Below are 20,313 nucleotides of genomic sequence, written 5' to 3'. Positions count from 1 at the left end.
ATTTTCAGAATTTAAAGCTTCTTGCAAACGGTTAAAATTAGTAGCAAGAATTCCAATAAATATAAACTATAAAATCCTGTTAACCAAGGCTGGCATTAAGGGGGTATTTTGAACCATCACGTGCGATTCCAGGTAAAACAAGTGCCCAGGTAAAGCTGCTGCGCCTCAGGAACCAGCGACAACGACGAGAACAAACAGAAAGAGCTCGAACTGCACGGATTTCAGGCTCTGTAATACCCCAAACTCCGAGTCCCTCTTTAATTCTTTGGTTAGGACCAGTTCATGTTTCTTTTGCCCACGCAGTGAGGTCCAAATATAGGATCAACTCCCCCCCCCCCCCCCGCTTCCTCTGGCTTCTCAGCACAGGGGGAATGAACAGGCTCAGATCCCAATCTGGGGGGGATACCCGGATCGAGCACACCCGGATACCCGGGAAAATCTCCCGCAGGGCTGAACAGAACCTCCAGATCTCCTTTTCCACTCCCTTTTTTTGTCTCCAACACATCCCCACGGACCCTGCAGAGCCAAGCAGAGCCCAGAGTCAAAGCAGATGCGCCCAGCCACAGACTCGTGGGAGACACCCCCGAGTCCCCGAGTTCATTAAGCAAGCAAGAAATACAAAATCCCAGGGGAAAGAAATACCTTGGAATACACACACAACTTCAAGTGGAGTCTGGGTGAAGTTTTACTGGCAGTCAATTAGCCCAGGCTGGCCCAGGAGAGAGCCACTGCACATCAGGGAGGGACAAAAGGCTTCTCTCCCCAGACGTTCCGCTATTCCAGGGCTTCTATTTACCCCCTACCAGAAACACAGCAGTAAAAAGCCTCCTGAATATCCCCCTTTTTTTTTTTTTTTTTTTAACGTCCCACCTATTCCTTAGGGAATTAAAATGCACCACGATTTCCAGCTGCAATTTAAGGGCCTCCCAAGGATCTCCCTTTGAAGTGGAGGCCACGGACAGATGGGGCTGAGTCTGCCGAGGCTCCAAAAAATCACAGCTTTGCCACTCAAATCCAACATTCTCGTGGGAAGAGCCCTGGAAATTCCATGTAAATCCACCACTATTGAGTATAAAGCCAAATTTTCGCTTCAGGGCGTGAAGGGCAGTCACAGGGATGCTGAGGATTGGCATTCACCTGCATCCTTCCAGGAGCTTCCCAACCAGGTTAATTTTTAAAAGAGGTGTTTTAGGTGGAATTTTAGGAGCTGGACGCTCCCCAACTGCTCCTGAGCTGCAGTTTGTATTTGTTACCATTTCCTCCTTTGCCTAACAGGCATTAATTGGCCACACCATCGCTGGTAACATTAAAGCAGGCTCTGCCCAGGAGTGCGAGGGGTGGCAACAAAAACGCCTGCAGAGCTTTTCTGTCAGCCAGGAACGCCACGCTGTACATCGGAAAGTTTTTAATTGCTCAGCTGCAAAAGGCACACCAGCTGTGGCTGCATGGGCTGGTAACAGCACAAATGTTGCTGCCTCAGTGCTCTGACTTTCCAGGCTCAAAAATCAAGTGTTTCTATAAGATAGAAAATAAAGGTTTTAAGGTGCCAGCTCCAAAAAAAAAAAGAACCACCCAAGTTGTTATTACTGGAATTGTTGGTTAAGTTACAGAATTTCACCATTCCCAGTTCCCTAAAGTTACAGAATTTCAACATTTCCAGCAGAATTTCACTATCCCAGCTCCTTAAAATTACAGAATTTCCCTATTCCCAGCTCCTTAAAATTACAGAATTTCCCTATTCCCAGCTCCTTAAAATTACAGAATTCGCCATTCCAGCTCCTTAAAACACAGAATTCAACATTCCCAGCTCCTCAAAACACAGAATCCACCATTCCCAGCTCCTTAGGCACGGAAGCACCACCAGCAGACTTCCACCCCACCACACACCTGAGCATCTAAAGATATTATTGTCCCGCTGAAATACAGGAAAACTCGACCTCTGAGTAAGCTTAGAGAGGGGAAGACTCATGATGAAGTTAAAAACCAAACTGTAGCCTAATGGAAATGCTTTGTGCTGTCCCTAAATGGACAACAGCCTGTATCAGCAAAGCAGAAAGCAATTAAACTCCACTGTCATCAAGATGTCACCCCACAGGCACGAGAGCTGAGCCAGCCACGCAGCCTGTTCTCTCTCGCATGCCTGGAGCTTCTGATCTCAGCTAATCCACATTAGAAAGGTCCTCCTGAACGAAATGCAGCATGTTCGGGGGATCTTGGCTGCAGAATTCAGTGGGGAACTCAACTGGCTACCCAAACAGCCAGTCTGGCTACCAAAATACCCAGTCTGGCTACCAGAACACCTGGCCTGGCTGGCCAGGACTCAGCCCAGGGCTGGAGGGGGCACTCAGCAGCCTCAGCTTTGCCACCTCCTACTTCTTTTTTCCACAGAATTGTGGAATGGGTTGGGATCTTTGTGATCCCTTCCATCACACCCCCTGCCACGGGCGGGACACCTCCCACCAGCCCAGGTTGTTCCAAGCCCTGTCCAACCTGGCCTTGGACACTCCCAGGGATGGGGCAGCCACAGCTTCTCTGGGAAGTCCATCCCAGCCCTTCACCACCCTCACAGGAAAGAATTCCTTCCCAATATCCCATCCAACCCTGCCCTCTGGCAGTGGGAAGCCATTCCCCCTTGTCCTGTCACTCCAGGCCCTTCTCCAAAGTCTCTCTCCATCCTTCCTGTAGCTCCTTCAGGCCCTGGAAGGCCACAATCAGGTCACCCCAAAGCTTCTCTTCTCCAGGCTGAACAATCCCAATTCTCCCAGCCTTTCCTCACAGGAAAGGTCTTCCATCCCTCTGATGATCTTGGTGGCCTCCTCTGGACTAGTTTTTAAATTCCTGTGATTTTATTTTTTATGAGAGCCATCGCCCAGCTTCCCAAACCCGCCTCGTTCCTTCATTCCTCCCAGGCACCACGAAGGCTCCTTGGTGGGTCTCGCCTTCAAAACCCTCCCCAGCACCAACCAATTCCACCAAAACTCACCCCCAGCCACGGTTTACGTTCAAGATGCTTTAAGTTTTATGCTCCAGCCCAGCAAAACCGCTTTGTTTCAAGTTGGTAACTCCAAGTGAAGCTTCAAAGGACGCTTTGCTTCCCAGCGCAGAACTAAGGGATGTTTTTTATCCTGACCCCCGTATCTGCAAAAATAAAGCTTCCAGCTCCCAAAGAACAGACGTCTCTGGCACAGTCTGATGCTCTGGTCATCTTTAGCATCGCAGCACAACCCTTGGGAAAGGTGGCTTTGGGAAGGGAAGCTCCGACTCGCCGAGAGACTGAAAAATCCCAGGACAAACGCGACGATCGAGCCAAGATGTTTGGCCAGCACGAGGTACAGTAGTTTTCCATTAGAAAGGAAAGCTGGGCACAGATGCAATTTAGGCAATGCCTTTCAGGAAGAAAATTGAAAGGAGGCTCAAATCCTTGGAGAAATAATTAAAGTATTGTGAGTTGGTCTCGAGTTTACTCAGATGGCTGCGGAGCAGGAGACCTTGTTTGGCTGCAGAAAGCGGCTCTGGCAAACACAGCAAGCCCATCCACGGGCCTGGGAATGACTGGGAATCCCTGGGAATGACTTCCTGCAATCCCCGTTCCTCATTTTCCACGGCAATGGGTGCAGTAACAGAGCAACACAGGGGACACCCCAAAACAGACTGCAAACCCACCCAAAACTAGAGGAGGCTCCACTCCCACCCCAAAGCAGACAGGACTGGTGGTCTGAGGAACGTGCACGGCAAGAAATGGGAAAAGATCAAGGGGTGTGGAGGGGGGGGGGGGGGAAGTTGTGGCTCCCAATTAACTCGGGCACAGTCCCAGATCCCCAGTGGAGCCTCCCTTGGGAATCCAAGTTTGGAGACTCACAGGCACGTTTCCCCATGGGACAACGCTCCTTTTTTTTTTAATTCCCTGTTTTTCCTCTTGGCTTTTCCGGGGAGGGAAGGGGGACCTGCTCATTAGGGGGAGTGAGAGGAAAAGGAAATCGTGAGGTCTCATCTCCCTGCACCACTTCAGGGCTGAGATGATGATGATGATGATTATCTGCAGTTTAATCTGGACAAACTCCCACCAATGTCACGATTAACAAGGATGGGGATAACTCAGGTAGGGTTTATTGTCACAGGGCCAAGAGCCAGATCCCACCACTTCCAAAGGTTTAGGAAGGAAAGGTGTTTATTTTGGGGGGGGAAAAACCAACCCTGTGCAACTTTCAGCCCCTAGAACTGATCAAAGCAGTCGGGTAATCAATTAAAAACGTCTATAATGAAAGAGTACCATGCCTGGTTTTTAGTGTAATCACCCAGGAGGTTTCCTTCCTTCAAGCAAAACAAAACAAAACAAAAACCCTCCCAGTTTTGATACAATGACTGCATCTCTCCGAAAAGGAAGTTTCAAGTTTGTGCTAATGGATTTTTCTGCATCCGCTCCTCGTTCCAGGAGGGTGTTCCAGACCCTCCCTGACACAGAACCAGGAGCCCTCAGAGCTATTTTGATTTTATTACTCAGTGCTGGATTGAATCTGAGCTGCCCCATTCATTTAAACACCTTTATGTCAGGGTCCTGTCCTGTTCAACCCCAAGGCAGAGGTTGGAATATCCCTCTTCCCTTCTCCCCCAGCACCAACAGGGGAATCAGCAAAAAAAAAAAAAAAACAGCCCTAACTCTTTATTTTTTCCTCACCATTCTTCCTGAAGGGATTTTCCTCCTCTAACTCAGACTGAAAGCAATAAGAAGGTAAAACTGGGAAAGCGCAAAAACAAGTTGCCACAGCATTTCCCAAAGCTCTCCTGCAAAGATAATGCTGTGCTGGCAGATTCACTGCAAAAAAAACCAAAATAAAAATTTAAGCACAAACCTAGAAATAAGTTTTACTGGTTTATTACTCGTAGGTTAATTTGGGGGGAAGAGTTAAATTAGCACATCCCAAAGCTCTTCCCTTATTAAAAAATAAATATTATACTTAATATTACATATTCCTCTAAGAAAGGTTCAGCTGTGTCTGCAGCACCTGCACACACATCTGCATTTACCAGACAATTCAGGGAGATCCTGAGCCTGGCAAGAACCCCATTAAGACACCCAATGCCCGGAATTCCCTGGGCAATCCTCTCTCACTGCTTGTTTTTTCGCAGCAGAATTTTACTGGAGCCACCAGATGATCTTGTTAAACCGGGAAAGGACCGAGGAGAACAACAACAAAAAAACCCACCACCACAACAACAAAACTGGCAGAAGGGAAGGGAATCATCCCAAATTCCCAACTCTGCTAAAGGGGAACGGCAGTTCTGCTTCTCCCTAAAGGATTCACTCGAAGAGTTTCACGAGCCAAGAATTAAGGGGGGGGTCATTCAAAAGTCTTCTCAGAAGAACGTTTTCAAGGGTCGTTCCTCCAGCACAAGACACCTTGACTAAAGGCTCCTGTGCTCCCTCTGCATCCAGGAGGGAAAGGTTTGCTGTTCACCGCGTGCTGGAGATGTGGCCGCCCCTCCAGCCAAGCCAAAAAGCTTGTGAAAACGCTGAGAAAACCAATTTCCAGCCTGGAATTCGCTGGGATTGCTGCTGCCTGCCTTGGAGACGGCACTTTCCCCCCCATTAGCCCTTCTGAAGCAATGCAGCTTTGGGGCTGTTGTGACAACGAAATCAAGTCTGTGAAAGATGAAAATAAGCGGCATTTTGGGGCTGGTTGCCCGAAAAGAATCACAGCAACTGCCTGGTGTTCCTACTCCTGAGCATTCCCACCCTCAACGGGCTCAGATTTGACCTCTGGACACAACTGAAAAATAATGATTTTAATCAACTTCACTGGGAAAAAAAAAAAAAAAAGAGAATTAGTTATTAAACCTCAGGAAGAGCCAAGATTTGCTTCCTAAAATTCGTATCCCAAGACAAAGAGTTAATGTTTTGTTTTGTTTTTTTTTTTTCTGAACTGCTACCTCCCAAAAGCTCTTAGGGACAATTCTTTAATGACTTTAAAGCACAAACTGCATCAGCCAGACCCAAGAGGAGGATGAAAAACCCACCCTCACCTTCAGAGGGTTAAACAGTTAAAAAGCTTTCCCACAACAGGCTGTACCAAGTGCGTCTACTGCAAGTATTTTGGGTTTTTGCACCGCACAAACCCCCCCCCCAACTACCAGGAGAAAAAACATTTCCCAAATGAATGCAGAATAAGCACATCTTAAACAACTCCCCCTCGTTCCCAGCACGTATAAATAAAGTTTCCACGACTGATTAAGACACCCCAGCTCCTCCACGCTGTGCAAGTGATGTGAAGTGACTACAGAACCAGATTCAGGGTCGAGATTTGTTTGGTTTGCCCTCCATCAGAAGTTTTCCTTGAATGAAGTATTTCACCTCTGGGTTCAAACCTCCTCCACACAGGGCAGTGATTCCCATATTTCCCTCCGTTTCGTGGGGGCCATTCAGGTGTGTCAGGAAGAGCTGGATCACCTTGGTACCTGCAAACCCAAGAGCTTCCAGGAGCCCAGGGATCCTTCGATCCTATAAAATCACAGAGTCACTGAACGTCCTGAATTGGAAGAGACCCACCAGGATCACCAAAATCCGACTCCTGGCCCTGGCAAAGGACATCCCAGGAATTCCACCACGTGCCTTCATTGGGATCCTTTTCAAGGAGCAGCAGGAAACACACACAAACCCAAGAAAATTAAGTGTATTAAGAACAGCTTAATAAACAACCTGCCATTCTGGGAAGCTTTTTAGGGACGACAGCTCGGGCAGAATTTTAAAACCACAGCCCTTCAGTTACACTGAAAAGCAAGAATTCATTTAAATCCCATTTATGCCAGAATGCCCAAGTATTCCAATACTGGCTGGCTCAAAGGAAGGAGCGAAGGATACTCTTGAATTACACCAGGTGGATTTCACTGAACACTGAGGCACCACTTCAAGCACCAGTCCAAGACAAGTCTTATAAAAACGCTGAATGGGTCCAGTCAGGCACAACTCAGCTAAAAACCAGTATTTTAAATGACTTGCAACACGCCTGCATTGCTGTTTTCCTCACCAGCCTGTGGCTTTCCAATTATTATTATTATTGTTTTTAAGCTATTTTCTTTCACCCATCAGGTTAAAAAGCCACCCAGACACAAGGAGAAGGTGGCTGATTGGGGCAAAAACTGCCAGCAAATGCACAGTTAAGAGGGGGGAAAAAAAAAAAATCTGTCAGTTTGGCATCTTTGGCATCAGATAATTCACCTTTTCAGACCCAATCGAGGTAAACGTGGCTTTTCCATCCGAGATGTTATTTGGAGCAGTTTTCCTGTGTCAGGCTGCTCGGGCTGAGCCAGATGAGACATTTAATATGTCAGAATTAAAGCAAGCGATTAAAAACGCAAGCACAACACCGGGGTTACAACTTATAAAACAGGCCCAGTGAAATATCAGAAGCTGACAGTTGTTTCTGACCTAGTTTTAACTGGAGAACAGTCAAAGAGCCGAGGCTGAAGGTGCTGAAATTCCAGTAGTGCTGGGGAACAGGATTAGAGGAAAAGCCTTCAGACATTCAAACTACCGAGGGAGCATCACCCAGAAGGAGCAGCCCGAGGTTCAGGAGCTTCGGTTCAAGGGCAAGGGACAAGCTGAGAAGGAGGATGAGAGGGTTTCAAAGTAAGAGGTGTTGCAGGAGCAGGGGGGGAAAAAAAGCGAGAAGCCAAGGTCAGGGAGGAAAAACTCAAGCCGTGAAACGCAGGGGGAAAAGATAAAAAAAAAACCGTAATAATTTTAAACCAGGTTTTTCCGAAGGTGTTTTAGGTTGCTTCGCTTCTGGGAGAGCAAATGTGCTGTCAAGCACCTGTGTTTTGAGTAACAAGAGGAAAAATGAAAGCACCGAGGGCTTCCCAGAGATCCGGGGGGGGGGCTGGTGCAAGGAAAAGCCAGGTGATCCCATCCCAGTAAAGCTGTTCACATGTCTTCCCTGCACTCTGCAGCTCCAAATTTATTTCCACCAGGCAGCTACACGCCGCTTTAAGCCTCATTAAGAAACAGTGTGTTCCTGGGCTGACATGTCAGATTTTTAAAACGACCTTTGGACCGACAACAACAGCATTACCGAGCTGCTAAGAACAGGAAGGGGAGGGGGAGTGGTTTTCTCCATGATTAGGAGAGGTACCTTGTGGTCGTTTGCATTTATTTTAGTTCTAAAGAAACCCCACCTGTCAGTTAAGCCAGCCATTTAAAAAAAAAAAAAAAAAAAAAAAAAAAAAAAAGGGCAATTCTCTCTCTGAAGGGCAGCTGTGACGGCATCAGCACTGCTGGCCATTCTTAACGTGGGACTTATCACCCAAGGTAAACAGGAGTGACTATCAGTTAATGAGCAACACAACCAACCCCCCCCCTTTCCCCCCCCAGGCTGAATTTTAAAGAGCCTTTTTCTCCTGCTGCAATCTTTTTAAATGAAAATACAGCAGTTCAAACCCCACCTTCCGAAAGTCTCCTTTATTTTAGGACACATTAAGACACCCGGGGCTGATTCACTTGCCTATGTGCTCATAAAGGTGGCTTAAACGAGCTGCTGAAACATCACAACGATCCTTATCTTTTCCACAGGGCTTTTTCTTTACTCCTTTTCTTGCGAGAGAAAAAAATTATAGAAAGGCAATTGAGAGATCAGATTGACGAACTAGTTCCACCATCCCGGAATAAATCTCTGCCTCACACACACACACACTGCTGAGCCCAGGAAAACAAGCCTGGACCAGTTTTTTTATTATTTTTTTTAATTCTCCTTGTGCCCAGCTATATCCTATTGACACTGGAAGGGAAGAGTAATTACTGGTCTTGCCAAAGTTGTGCTGAAGATGATCTTCAGATGCTCCTCACCAGCCATAAACCAAAGGCAGCGCCTGGATCCCGAAGGAATCCCAGGGAAATCCCCCCCACCACGAGCCAGAGCACCTTCAAAAGGCAAAGCAAGATGCTCAGACAGCTTCTTCTGGCAAACAAGAGGTGCTCCAACACCGGCAGGACACTGGGAACACAACCCAACAGACCCTGGGAGTTCAGCAGGGAATGTCACTGATATTTCCTACCATCTCCACGGGGGAGAGAGCAATAAAATAATCAATAATTCCAGTGTTGTTTCCTTTTTCCTATCACTGAGGGAAGACACCCACGAAAAACCCAGCTGAAAATACTGAGCAAGGCAACCCCACTAGATTTTCTACCCTGATAGAACCTTGTGTTACGTACCCTCTGCTAACACAGCACTAACAGCCTCCTCCAGCTTCCAGGGGTGCTTTCTCCGGGAAAAATAGTGAAGGCAGCTGCCTGAAGAAGTTAAATTAGGTGCTCCCTCTCCTTCAGCAAGAAGCACAGAACCCACACTGTTTCAGCTGCCTCTCTATTTGCACTGCCAGGCTGGTTGGTAACAAACCTGCTCCAAAAATAAAGCGACAAACAGTAAAAGAAAGAACATACTCTTCCTAGAAATTACCAAAAAAAAAAAAAAAAGAAAAAAATCTACCTAAAAAATAAGTCAGATGTTTCTCCCCGCAAGGACACCTGAGAAAGTTCAGGTTACGAGACGAATTCCAAAAATAAACACGAAAAATTTTCAGATAAGGGGAGGAAAAACATACCCCGCGTCTGCTGACTGAACACAGCCCGACCACAGCGAAAACACTCGCCGGGTCCGAGGCCAAAAACCCACCCCCCTCAAGATCTCAGACATTCAGACAGAGGCAGTTCAGCGAATTCACACATGCAAAAGAAGCGGTGTGGCCACTGAGCCGGCACTTCATTGTCTGGCCAGAATTTGGGGTCTAAATATAACAACCCTGGCGAGCCCGCAGGTGGCCTGAGAGTTCTGCTTTCTCAGCCCGAGCCCATCTCAGTGGGGATAAATGTGTTTCTTCCTGCTGTCAGCGTCCATAAATTTAGTCCTAATGACAAGTAAAAAGGCCTTTAGATGGAGTTAAATGGCTCTAATTGTAGGAGAGAGCTCAAACTCGCAGGCAGCACCTACATTAGGTACAGCCCCAGCGCAAATGGCTGCGGAGAGGTCATGGAAACACGCCTGGAACTACAATAATCAAACCTTCCAGGTAATTAATCTGTTTATTCTCCCCCCCCCCCTTCACGTAGCGTTCTAGATTTTAACGCCTTAAGAACAAAGTCCTTAATTCATAAGCGATTTCTGACTCCAGAAAAATGTTTGCGATTGGTTTTAATCACCCCTGTGTTCCACGCCGACCGACCCCGTCTACGTCCGGAAAGGTTTAATATGTTTTACTTTATCCATCATCCATTACCAGCTCCCCTTCTTCTTCCCATTTCCACACCTGCAGAGATTAAACACGAAGCCGCTTCCTCAGCAGGGCTGTGTGTTTTGGGACTTCCCATCAGCACTGGGAGAACTGGTTTATGACAGTGCCCTCGCTCGCCTGCATCGCTGTCCTTGGGAAAACCACGCTTTATTTCTGGAATAAAACCGGGGATTGGTAGCCATGACGTGTGTCAGGAACACACACAGGAGCTTTCAGGCACCGTCCCTTTAGCCATCATCCTCTTTAGTGGCATTAGGGGAACGGGGACCTCAAGGAGGAGGCAGGAAGCATTTTGGATTTACGGCAGGAAAAGCCACCAGCAGCTTCCCACGAGGCGAAGCGCACAGAGATGACGAGAGGTTCTTTTTTATTATTGATTACCTAATGGGAGAGAAGGAAGCAGAGCTTGTGGCCAGGACCACCACGCTCCCCATCAAAACACAGCTGCCCTGCCAAGGACACGGGGTGGGGAGAGCGGCCAAGGTCACGGCCACAGGTGTCACCGACAGCACTTTTCAAAAGAAATTGGCCACGGAGCTCCTACGCACTTCTTAAGGGACTATTTATGGGAGCAGAAGTTGCTCTTAATTCTGCAAAAGAAGCAGCAGCAAGAGGTCACGATTGGGGCTCTGGCAGCTCTGAGGGCTGGGAGCGGGAGCAGGTGTCGCCAGAGCTTTTCAAAAATCTATTTTAACGCCACGGGAACCAGCGCTGCGGAGCGGTGTCCCCCTCAGCCCTGCCTGCAGAAGGAAAAACGGAGGCACCCCGTGACAGGGGCTGCTCCTCTCTGGTCATCTCACGGAGGTTTCACTCTGAATCACCCATTCCCCCCTCCTCTGTTTTCGGGGGGCCGTGCTGGAGCCCCACGAGTCAGGGAGTTAATGAGCTGCTGGGACCTTAACCAGGGCGGCCACAACCACACCACACCTCCGGCGAGTGTCAGAGCACTTCAAAGGCCCAGCAGTCCTTAAACTCTGGCCGTGAGCAAGGGCTGCTCCCTTCCCCAGCATCCTGGTGGAAAGGTGAGCCCAGCCAGAGCCGCCTGACTCGCCTTATATGGCTTCCAAGGCACAGTTTCCGCTTGCCCAAGCTCAGGCAGGGTGGAAAAATTTGCTTCCTCGCTACTACCCCGCCCATGCCGGGCTCTGAAAAGCATCCACTGAGTGCTGGAGCTGAGAGGAATGGAAGGAAGGAGTGGAAGAATTTACACCAAAGCCATGGCTTTGGCAACCGGCTGGATCACCTCAAGCACCGGGGTTTGGGGGGGAGAGAAGCGGGAGCTGAAGAGCCGGCACGGGCAGGGAAGCTGTAACCACAGCTTTTATTCTTTGCATTCCAGACAAAAAATCCCGATTTTTCTTGCTGTTCAGATGCACTCAAGCCTCTCACATCGGATGGCAGCGAGCTTTCCGAGTCAGGAGCATTATTTCCTTTCACTGATTTAAACCATAACACACTTTGGTTGTACCAGGAGGTACAAAACGGCCTCGGTTCAGGTTTACACACTCATTTTCTGCACAAGTCAATATTGCTGTAAACAATTCTACAGCCAGCTCTACCTTCTGGTCACAGTGAGGTTCCTGTCATCCAGCTCTGTGTCATTATCAGCTTCTCTGAGCATCACAAACAGCCCAACCCCTCCTGATCACTAAACAAACAACCAGGTCCATCATCCTGAAACATCCACAAGTGCAAGAAAACCTCTGGCTAGAAATGAAGCTCTTACTTTGTGGGTGACAAAGTTGTTTTGTTTCTAAAAACGTGTGCATGGTCACTTTTCCTAGCCTTGCTGGCCTGGATCAAGATCATCCCTGTTTTTCCCAGCAGATTTCTCTCAGTGGAGGAACCAGGGAGAGATTTATCTCCAACCATCAGCGGTTTGTCTTCGCTCTCATCTGCCCGGTCACCAAATGGCAGCACCCGGCTCATCCACGCACAGATTCTCTCAGAAGAGAGAAAAAATGGTGGCAAAGGAGTTTATAAAACTAAATTCTGCCCCAATTCCCTTGTTCCTCTCTCTTTCTTTGGGGGGAAGGCAGGAACACAGCCCGTTTGATTTTCTCATAGAAACCAGGAGCCAAAACCAACTGAAACCAGCGCCGGAGCTGGAAAGGTACAACAAAACTCACACAAACATAAAGTCTAGACACTGAAATGTGGAAATATGATTCAAATAACCACAACTGGCACACAGCACACTGATTGCAGACCATGGCAGGACGGGCCCTCAGTGGGGAGGAATACAGAAGAAAGATTAAATTAGGTCTTGCACCTCAGTAGTAGAAAATACAGATCCTGTGGGCACAGGGATATGGATTGAGCTGGAGTTCCTTCCTTCCTGCTGGGCTTTTTGGTAGGATTTTAGTAACGCCAGTCTGCTCTTGTTAAATGATGACAATTAAACTGCCACAGAATGGTGTGAGTTGGAAGGGACCTTAAAGCTCATCTTGTTCCATGGGTCCCTACGGGACACTTTCCACCGTCCCAGGTTGCTCCAAGCCCCGTCCAACCTGGCCTTGGACACTTCCAGGGCTGGGGCAGCCACAGCTTCTCTGGGCAACCCCGTTCCTGTCCTCACATCGCTGATCCCGGATGAACAAACCCACACCGGGGTGGCTGCTCTTACCAAAGCACAGCTGAACCACACGGGGCCCAAAACACACGAGCCCAGGGAGTCAAGAGGATGTTTGTGCTGATGAAATCTAAACACCGCGAAGATTTGGGCGACCCGTGGCTTTCAGGAAGTTTCACGGTACCTGCTGAACCGCGTCCCGCGGGGACACCGACCCCAAGGACGAAGCCTGCGCCTGCCATGGAACCCAGCGGCACAGAACGGGGCTGAAAACACCCCAGTTGTCCAGGGAAACGCCTCGGTTTTCCAGGAAAACTTGGGCTGAAGCGTTCTCTCCCCCAGAAAAACCCAAGGAGAGCAGAGGGTTAACTGTGATCAGGCTGAACCAGAGCAGGGAAGACTCCAGGTGGGTGGAGGGGGGGGGCAGTTTAGTCAAGCCATGCTCACCAGCAGCGACCTCTTTTTGAGTTAAACAAATGCTGGTTTCTTTAAATTAGAAAAAGGCACTAGTCCAATGTAAAGAAAGGAGAGACCAAGTGCACGGAGCAGTGTTTTTTCTAGGCTGTGATGCCAGAAGGATTGGATTTTGGGAGTCTGCTTTCCCCGGTGCAGCGGGGACACACGCACCACCACCCTGCAAACTGACTGCTGAGGGGTTCAGCACGCTCTCTGAGCGTATAAATGCTTGAAAACCAAAAACCACACCAAAATCCCCGGCCAGAAGGCAATACCAGGTTACCATGGTGTGCAAAAGTTGCCTCGTGTACACGGGATGTTTCTAAGCAACACATGAGCCACTACAGAAAACCCTTATCAGCAAATCCAAGCTCCTTTCCCGGGTAACACATCTAGGTCAAGCCAAGGCACACCGAGCACTGAAGCCCAGTTTTGGTGATGTCTCCTCTGATCCCACCCTGGATGAAATATTAGCGCAGTTCAGGTTATCAGGCTTTATTTTCATCAGCATTAAGCTCACTGCAGGTAATGGTTCCTCCAGAAACAGCTTTAACCTTCGTTATTCGCAGGTAACTCGATCCCAACTTTCCCCGTGTTGTGACGCTGAGTGACGACCACTTCCCCCCCCCCGCCTCTCCCCTCCCAAAAACCTAAACAAATTGATTTGTGACATGTGACCACAAATCAGGGCGCCCAGCACAGGATCCCAGACACTGGGTATCTCTTCAAAGTCTACCTAAGCCCGTGCAGCCACTCCAACCCATTCAAACGCACTCTCCTGTGCATTAGCAGCAAAACCACTAAGTCAGCCAAAATGTATTCTTCTCCCATGGATTAGCTGGCACAAATTAGTGCGGGAGTGACGCATGCAGTCTGTCCCTTCCCATTTTTCAACATGCACAAACACCAGGGATTTGGAGACGCTTCACAAGTTTCTGCTTACAAGTTACGGGCAGAGTTTAAATTGTCTGAAATGTGCAAATTGTTTCGGAGATAACACGCGTTTCATTTACTAAACGAGACCTCAAATGCTCTTTTTCCCCTCCCTCGGCAGCGATAAAGGCTCTGCTGCTGTCCCAACACAGCGAGGGGAACTATTTCAACAGTCACCAGCCCTCTGCCAAGCAGCACCACGACAAGAACCCACTGAACAGGACAGAGCACTTCAGACAGGCTCAGAAAAGCCCTGATGTTGGAGGATCACTCTGAGCTGACCAGCAAGGGCAGGGGCCACACGCCGGCCGGGTCCCTGCGAGACACACTGCTCTGAAGAGACTCTTCAGACCGGTTACATTTCAGAGAGAAATTAAAAAAAAAAAACATATTGTAACAGCTTTCCTTTCTCCCTTTGCAGCTGTTTAAGTGGAATAAGAAACCAACTACAGAAGATGCTGAAAGGGAGCGAGGGTTTAGTCTTGACATAGTCATGGATACAAGTCACCATCTATGCCACTTAAATGACCTTAAATTAAAACAAGAGCAACCCAGCCCCACGGAAATCACCTAAAGGGTTAATGCTCAAGCTCGTTTCCCCCAGTACTGCCAGAGAGCAAAAAGTTATTAATTCAAATTCAGCCTCTCTGATTAATGGTGGTGTACGATTTGCTGATAAAAAGCAGATCACATTTGATAAAAATGAAAAAAAAAAAAAAAAAAAAGGCACCATCAGTCACAAGGATCCTGTCACAAACTTTCTATTTTCCCTTGGCACGTCACCAATTAGACCTACTTCTTTAGTCTGCTACCACCAGTACGAAGGGAAAAAAAAAAAAAAAAAAAGCATAATGGGTTTATAATTTGCCACCGAATCCCATAGCAACTGTACGTCACTTCAGATGTAAATTACAGACAATTCCTTCCAATGCCGTTTGAAAACTATAGAGCTGAATCTATAATTTGAGCAGATCCAAGCGGTGGAAGGGCTGAGAGAGGGAGAGGGAGAGAGAGAAAAAGCTACCCTAAATAATTGAAAGGAAACTGCCACGGGCCAAAACACTCCTCGCGCGCAGCGTTCGCTCGGGGTCCCTTTGTCCCCTTCCCTCGGGACGGGAGGTGCCACGTTCAGGTCGGAGAACACCGAGCAGGAGTTGGGCAGCTCGGGGCGTTCTGCAGATCCTGTCCCATTTTTGCTGATGAGGAGGAGACGTACGTGTGTGCCATGAGCTTCCTCTCTCCAGCCTCCTCTGATTCATTCGGTCGTGTCACCGACTCACGCTCCCGATGTCGTAAGAGCCTCAATTTTGACGGGCTACGGCATCGGCGAATTAATAGGACAGGAAAAAACAGGTTACAGGGGGAGGAGGAATGATGCAAAAAAAAGCTTCAAAGATAATTCAATGAATTTTGATTCGAAAGCCGGATTGTTCCTTCTCCTCCTGACACCTGCAAGCAGCTTTCAATTCCCAAGTCAGCATGAATACGCATTACCCTAAAGACCCTGTAATGACAGCACAGCCTTCATTTTGTGTTTCGTGCTTTGAACGCAGCAAGATGAAGGCATCTCCACCAACTGCTCCAAAAGGCAGGGCTGAGAAGTTCTTTCAATGAGCAGCAGACTGCGAGGGGTCAGGTTAACCCCGATCTGCACGGAACTGCTTCCCTCGCCGTCGGTTTGGGAGCAGCGCGGGGAAGGTGACTTGGGAAGCCACATCTATCAGACCGCGGCTCCAAAACTCAGCTCAGCTAGCTCAGCAACGGGGACAACGTGCTTTGGTTATCTCAGCTCAGACCCCAATAAATATTTGTGCATCTGCCAAAGTTCACCAGTGAATCAACCAGTGGCTTCAGTTCAAAACGCTGCGGGGTAGCAGGGGCAGGAGAGGAACAACAAGAGCAGGAGGTGCCGCTCAGCCGCATCACACACGGACCCAAGGGATGCTACAACCTACTTTACATCCTCCTAAAAACCACCATACAAGCCAGGACTAGGGCTGGGAGCTGAGGTGAGCCTGGCCTCCATCATCAGGTCGACACATCAAGCTCCAGGTAATAGGGAAAGGTGTGGAATTGTGTCACTTCGCTCGTTATCAAACGACCGCCCCTCACACAAGCTCCAGCCGCAAAGAGAGGTTTTAAATAACTAACGTGAAAGTTGGGAAATTCCCAGGTTAAGGGTTCCAGGAACAGCCCTAACGCTGTTTGCCTGCTGTCAGCACCTTCAGCACAAGAGAGACAGACCCACTGCCAAGGGGCATTCGGGGCTGCCATGTGGCACTTTCAACCGTGCACGAAGAACGGGACTTAACCAGAAACCCCTCGTGATGCTGCTAAAAAACAGGTGTGAACATCAAAGGATGAATGCTATGGATGGAGATGTATCTAAGGGTCTCAGGTGGGGATGGAGAAAATATCTTGTCCTCAAGGATGGGGTTCAGGATAAGGAACGAAAGGAGAAAACAAGGAAGGGCATAAGGAGTTCCCTTGTACCTCAACAGGGGCAGCAAGAAAGCTGGAGACAAACCAGAAGAGATGTGAAAAAGTCACAGAATTATCTAATCCCAGAGTGGTTTGGGTTGGAAGGACCTTAAAGCCCATCTTATTCCACCCCCTGCCATGAGCAGGGACACCTCCCACTACCCCAGATGGCTCCAAGCCCCGTCCAACCCGACCTTGGCCACGTCCTGCTTTTTTTGGGAAGGCCTAAACACACACACACACCTCCACAGGGAAGGCAGCAGCAAACTGAAGGTTGGTCTAGAATGACACTGCTGGGAGAACCCAGAGCTGTTTCAGGTGAACACACCGGACCAGTTCCATCTCACCAGTGGACAACCCGACCTGGGACACCCTTGCCACCGCTCGGCCCTGGGAGCTGAGCCGCCAGAGCTCGCGGTTTCACAACCCTGGGGAGGCAGTTTCAGGGACAGCAAGTTTCACAAGGGGCAGCTGGGTGACATCTCACACCGGCCCCTGTGAAGCCAGTGTTACCTCTTTTTTTTTTTTTAAGACTCCTATTTGTTTCAGCTGAGCTGCTGGAGAAAGAAACTCTTTTGGGGATTGGGGAAAAGCCAGAGCTCCTGTGGAGCTCCTCAGCAGCAGCTCCACATCCTCTGGACCACAGGAACAGCTGGAACACAAGAGCTGGGCATCAACAGCACGGAATCACAGAATGGTTGGGGTGGGGAGGGACCTCAAAGCTCTTCTCATTCCATCCCCTTCCACGAGCAGGGACACCTTCCACTAGATCAGGTTGCTCCAAGCCCCATCCAACACGTGGACCCACGACCGTTTTCCTCCCCAGGACGACACAGAGAACTCCAGCAGAGACCCAAGAAGAGAAATATCTGCTTCTCCACAGCCCTGCTGCCTGATCCACACATGGCGCAGCTCCACACCAAGCCTGCAACTGCTCTGGCACAAGGGACACTCCAAACAAATGGCAGCTCGCCCGGCTGGGTGATCATTTTTGGATTATGTAATCCCAATACATTATTATTAGACCAAGAACAAACTCAAGCAAGGAACTGAAGACATTTCCCTGCCCGTCCTGGCAGAGGGACAGAGTCTTGTCGCAGGAATCGCACGGACGTGCTACCCCGGCACCTGAAACAGGTCAGACTGCACATGTTGGACTCCAGGTAACACAAACAGCAGGATTGGATTCCAGGCCATTATCCCGTATTACACAACGCTGCCGTCAGTTCCACCGCGTTTCAGACCAAACCGAGCAGAAGGAGCCTGAGCGAATTTTTTCCATTTAACTGCCGAGGCCCAAAATTAAAAGCGGAGCTTGGGCTGGACAAACACACACTGCAAAGGTGTGTTGGGGGCGGTTCCTGGCATGGCCATGGCCGGGCGCTTCCGAGGAAGCCCAGACGTTCAACAAGCTGGAGAAACTGTTTATAGAACCCATGCAGAATGAGCATATGTGTTTAATAGCCCACTAATTGTTGCGTTATTCACTACACAAACAAGCAGCTCTTCTGCCCTTATCCCTTCCTGCCCAGTTAATCACCAGGAGCCTCTGAGTATTTCTCTTTTGGGTGGCGGTGAAGGAAGCAAAGTTCATTAGTGGCCGTTGGCCACCAAACAATCCAGAGCCCAGGCTTCATTTAGAAAATAAACACCACTATTCATGTGTGACACGGACTCGGAATAGCTTCCCAAAATATTTAATGCAGCTGCCTGCAGCCTTCCTACTCTCCCTCCCCCAAAAGAGAAGGCTTTCCTGATATATAGGCAAGAATTATATGGACCATTCATTTCATTTTCAGAAGAAAAAAGAAAGCCAATAATTCAGTCTACCCGAGTCACTTATTGCTACTGACTTCTCATAATGCTGATAAACACTCATTAAAATATAAGTTGATAAACCCTGGTACAGTCATTACCTTCGTCCTCATACAGAGATTGCCCAATTCAGTGATGTGATGTAACCAACACCCTAAATTAAAAATAGTGTTGTGACAACATATGGTTTATCCTACAGAAGCTGGCAGGCAGGACGCTCCTAATGACAAACGGGTTTAGGTTCCCAGCTTCCCCCAGCCAAGGTGAGGAGACAGAAATGCTCGTCGCAGGATCAGAGGCGGAAAGAAATAAAAATACAACACAATAAAATAAAATAAAATTGCACTGAAAAACGACAGTTTTGAAACCCCCCCTCCGGTCCATCCCAACGCCTGCCGCTGCCGCCGAGCACTGCCATCGTTCTTTATTTACATGACTAATAAGCTCTCTGGATGCATTTCAAGGAAATCGCTCGGAAAAGACAATCTGGAAATTTCAAAATACAGCCCCAGCCTGAACGTGCCTCCCTTCCTCCCCCTGCCCCCCTTCCCACCCGGGGCGGGGGGAGGGGGGCACAACCGGGTGCCCTGGGGAAGGGGCAGCAAAGGGAGGGACCCCCCACCCAGTCCGGGATGGCAGCACCGGGGGTGGGCCCCCCTTTCTCCCCCCCCTCTTCCCGGTCCTGGAAACCCACGTCACGTTCACCGGGGGAACGGGGAGGGCATCGACGTCCCTCCAACCCCCCCCCCTTCCCCAGACACTCAGGGGCACTGACGGCAGTTCCCGTCACCTCCCGGGGGGGGACACCGAGCGCCCACCCCCGCACCGACACCGCGGGGCGTGGGGGCCCCGTCACCCACCGGGGGGGGGCACATTGGGGTCCTCCTTTCGCCCACGGTGGGGGGCACATTGGGGTCGCCCCTTTAAGGACTAGAGGGACATATTGGGGACCCCCCCCTTTACCCACCGGGGGGGCACGTTGGGGTCCTCCTTTCACGCACGGGGGGGGGGGGCACATTGGGGTCCCCCCTTTACCCATCGCGGGGGGCACATTGGGGTCTCCCCAGGAGCTACCGGGAGGGGGGGGGGGGGCACACACCCCGACCCCTCCCGGTGCCCCTCAGGCACTTACCGGAGGATCCCGACCCCTCCTCCCCGGTTACCCACTGCGGGGCCCACTAAACGCCCATGGAGGGACACACACACACACACACGACACCGGGGGGCGTTCCGAGCCCCCTCCGGTCTCCCCCAACCTCCTGGCAGAGGGATCGTCCCCAACCCCCCCCTCCCGCCTTCCCCGGTCACTCACCGGGGTGGGGTGGGGGGGGGGCTGGGGCAGGAGCTCCCGCACCCCTTCAGCGTCTCCCACCACACACCCACCTCCCCCCACACCCCCGCGGGGGGCTCCCCTCCGGGGGCCTCGTGGCGACCGCCCGCCCTCTCCCTCTCCTTCTCCCCCCCCCCCCCCCCCCCCCCCCCCCCCCCCCCCCCCCCCCCCCCCCCCCCCCCCCCCCCCCCCCCCCGCCCGGGGCCCCGCCCCCCCCCCCCCCCCCCCCCCCGACCCCCCCCGTACCTTACAAGCCTGGTAGCTCTCGAAGGCGCGCAGGGCGCTCTCCGTGAGCTTGACGTGGAAGACGGAGACGCGGGTGCCGCGGCCGAGGCGGCCGCAGGACAGCCCGTACCCGCGCTCCGCCTGCAGCGCCGCCATCTTGGGACCGTCTCCCCCTCCGCGCCTGGGCCGCCGGGGCCGCCCGCCGCCGGCCACGCCCCCC

General features: G+C 50.3%; 1 protein-coding gene across 1 annotated transcript in view; it reads right to left on the bottom strand.

The window, feature by feature from the left end:
• Positions 1-20,274, bottom strand: part of ELL (elongation factor for RNA polymerase II) — a 49,271-nt gene extending 28,997 nt beyond the window's left edge. The window contains exon 1 of the mRNA XM_027907202.1: positions 20,115-20,274. Within this exon, the coding sequence (XP_027763003.1) occupies positions 20,115-20,249 (135 nt within the window). The 5' untranslated portion in view covers positions 20,250-20,274. The remainder of the gene's footprint in view (positions 1-20,114) is intronic.
• Between the last annotated feature and the right edge of the window lie 39 nt (positions 20,275-20,313).

Source organism: Empidonax traillii, unplaced genomic scaffold (assembly GCF_003031625.1).
Source record: "Empidonax traillii isolate 1590-97213 ecotype Southwest subspecies unplaced genomic scaffold, ASM303162v1 scaffold1417:size190790, whole genome shotgun sequence".
Taxonomy (NCBI): Eukaryota; Metazoa; Chordata; class Aves; order Passeriformes; family Tyrannidae; genus Empidonax; species Empidonax traillii.
This window is presented reverse-complemented; position numbering and strand designations above follow the sequence as displayed.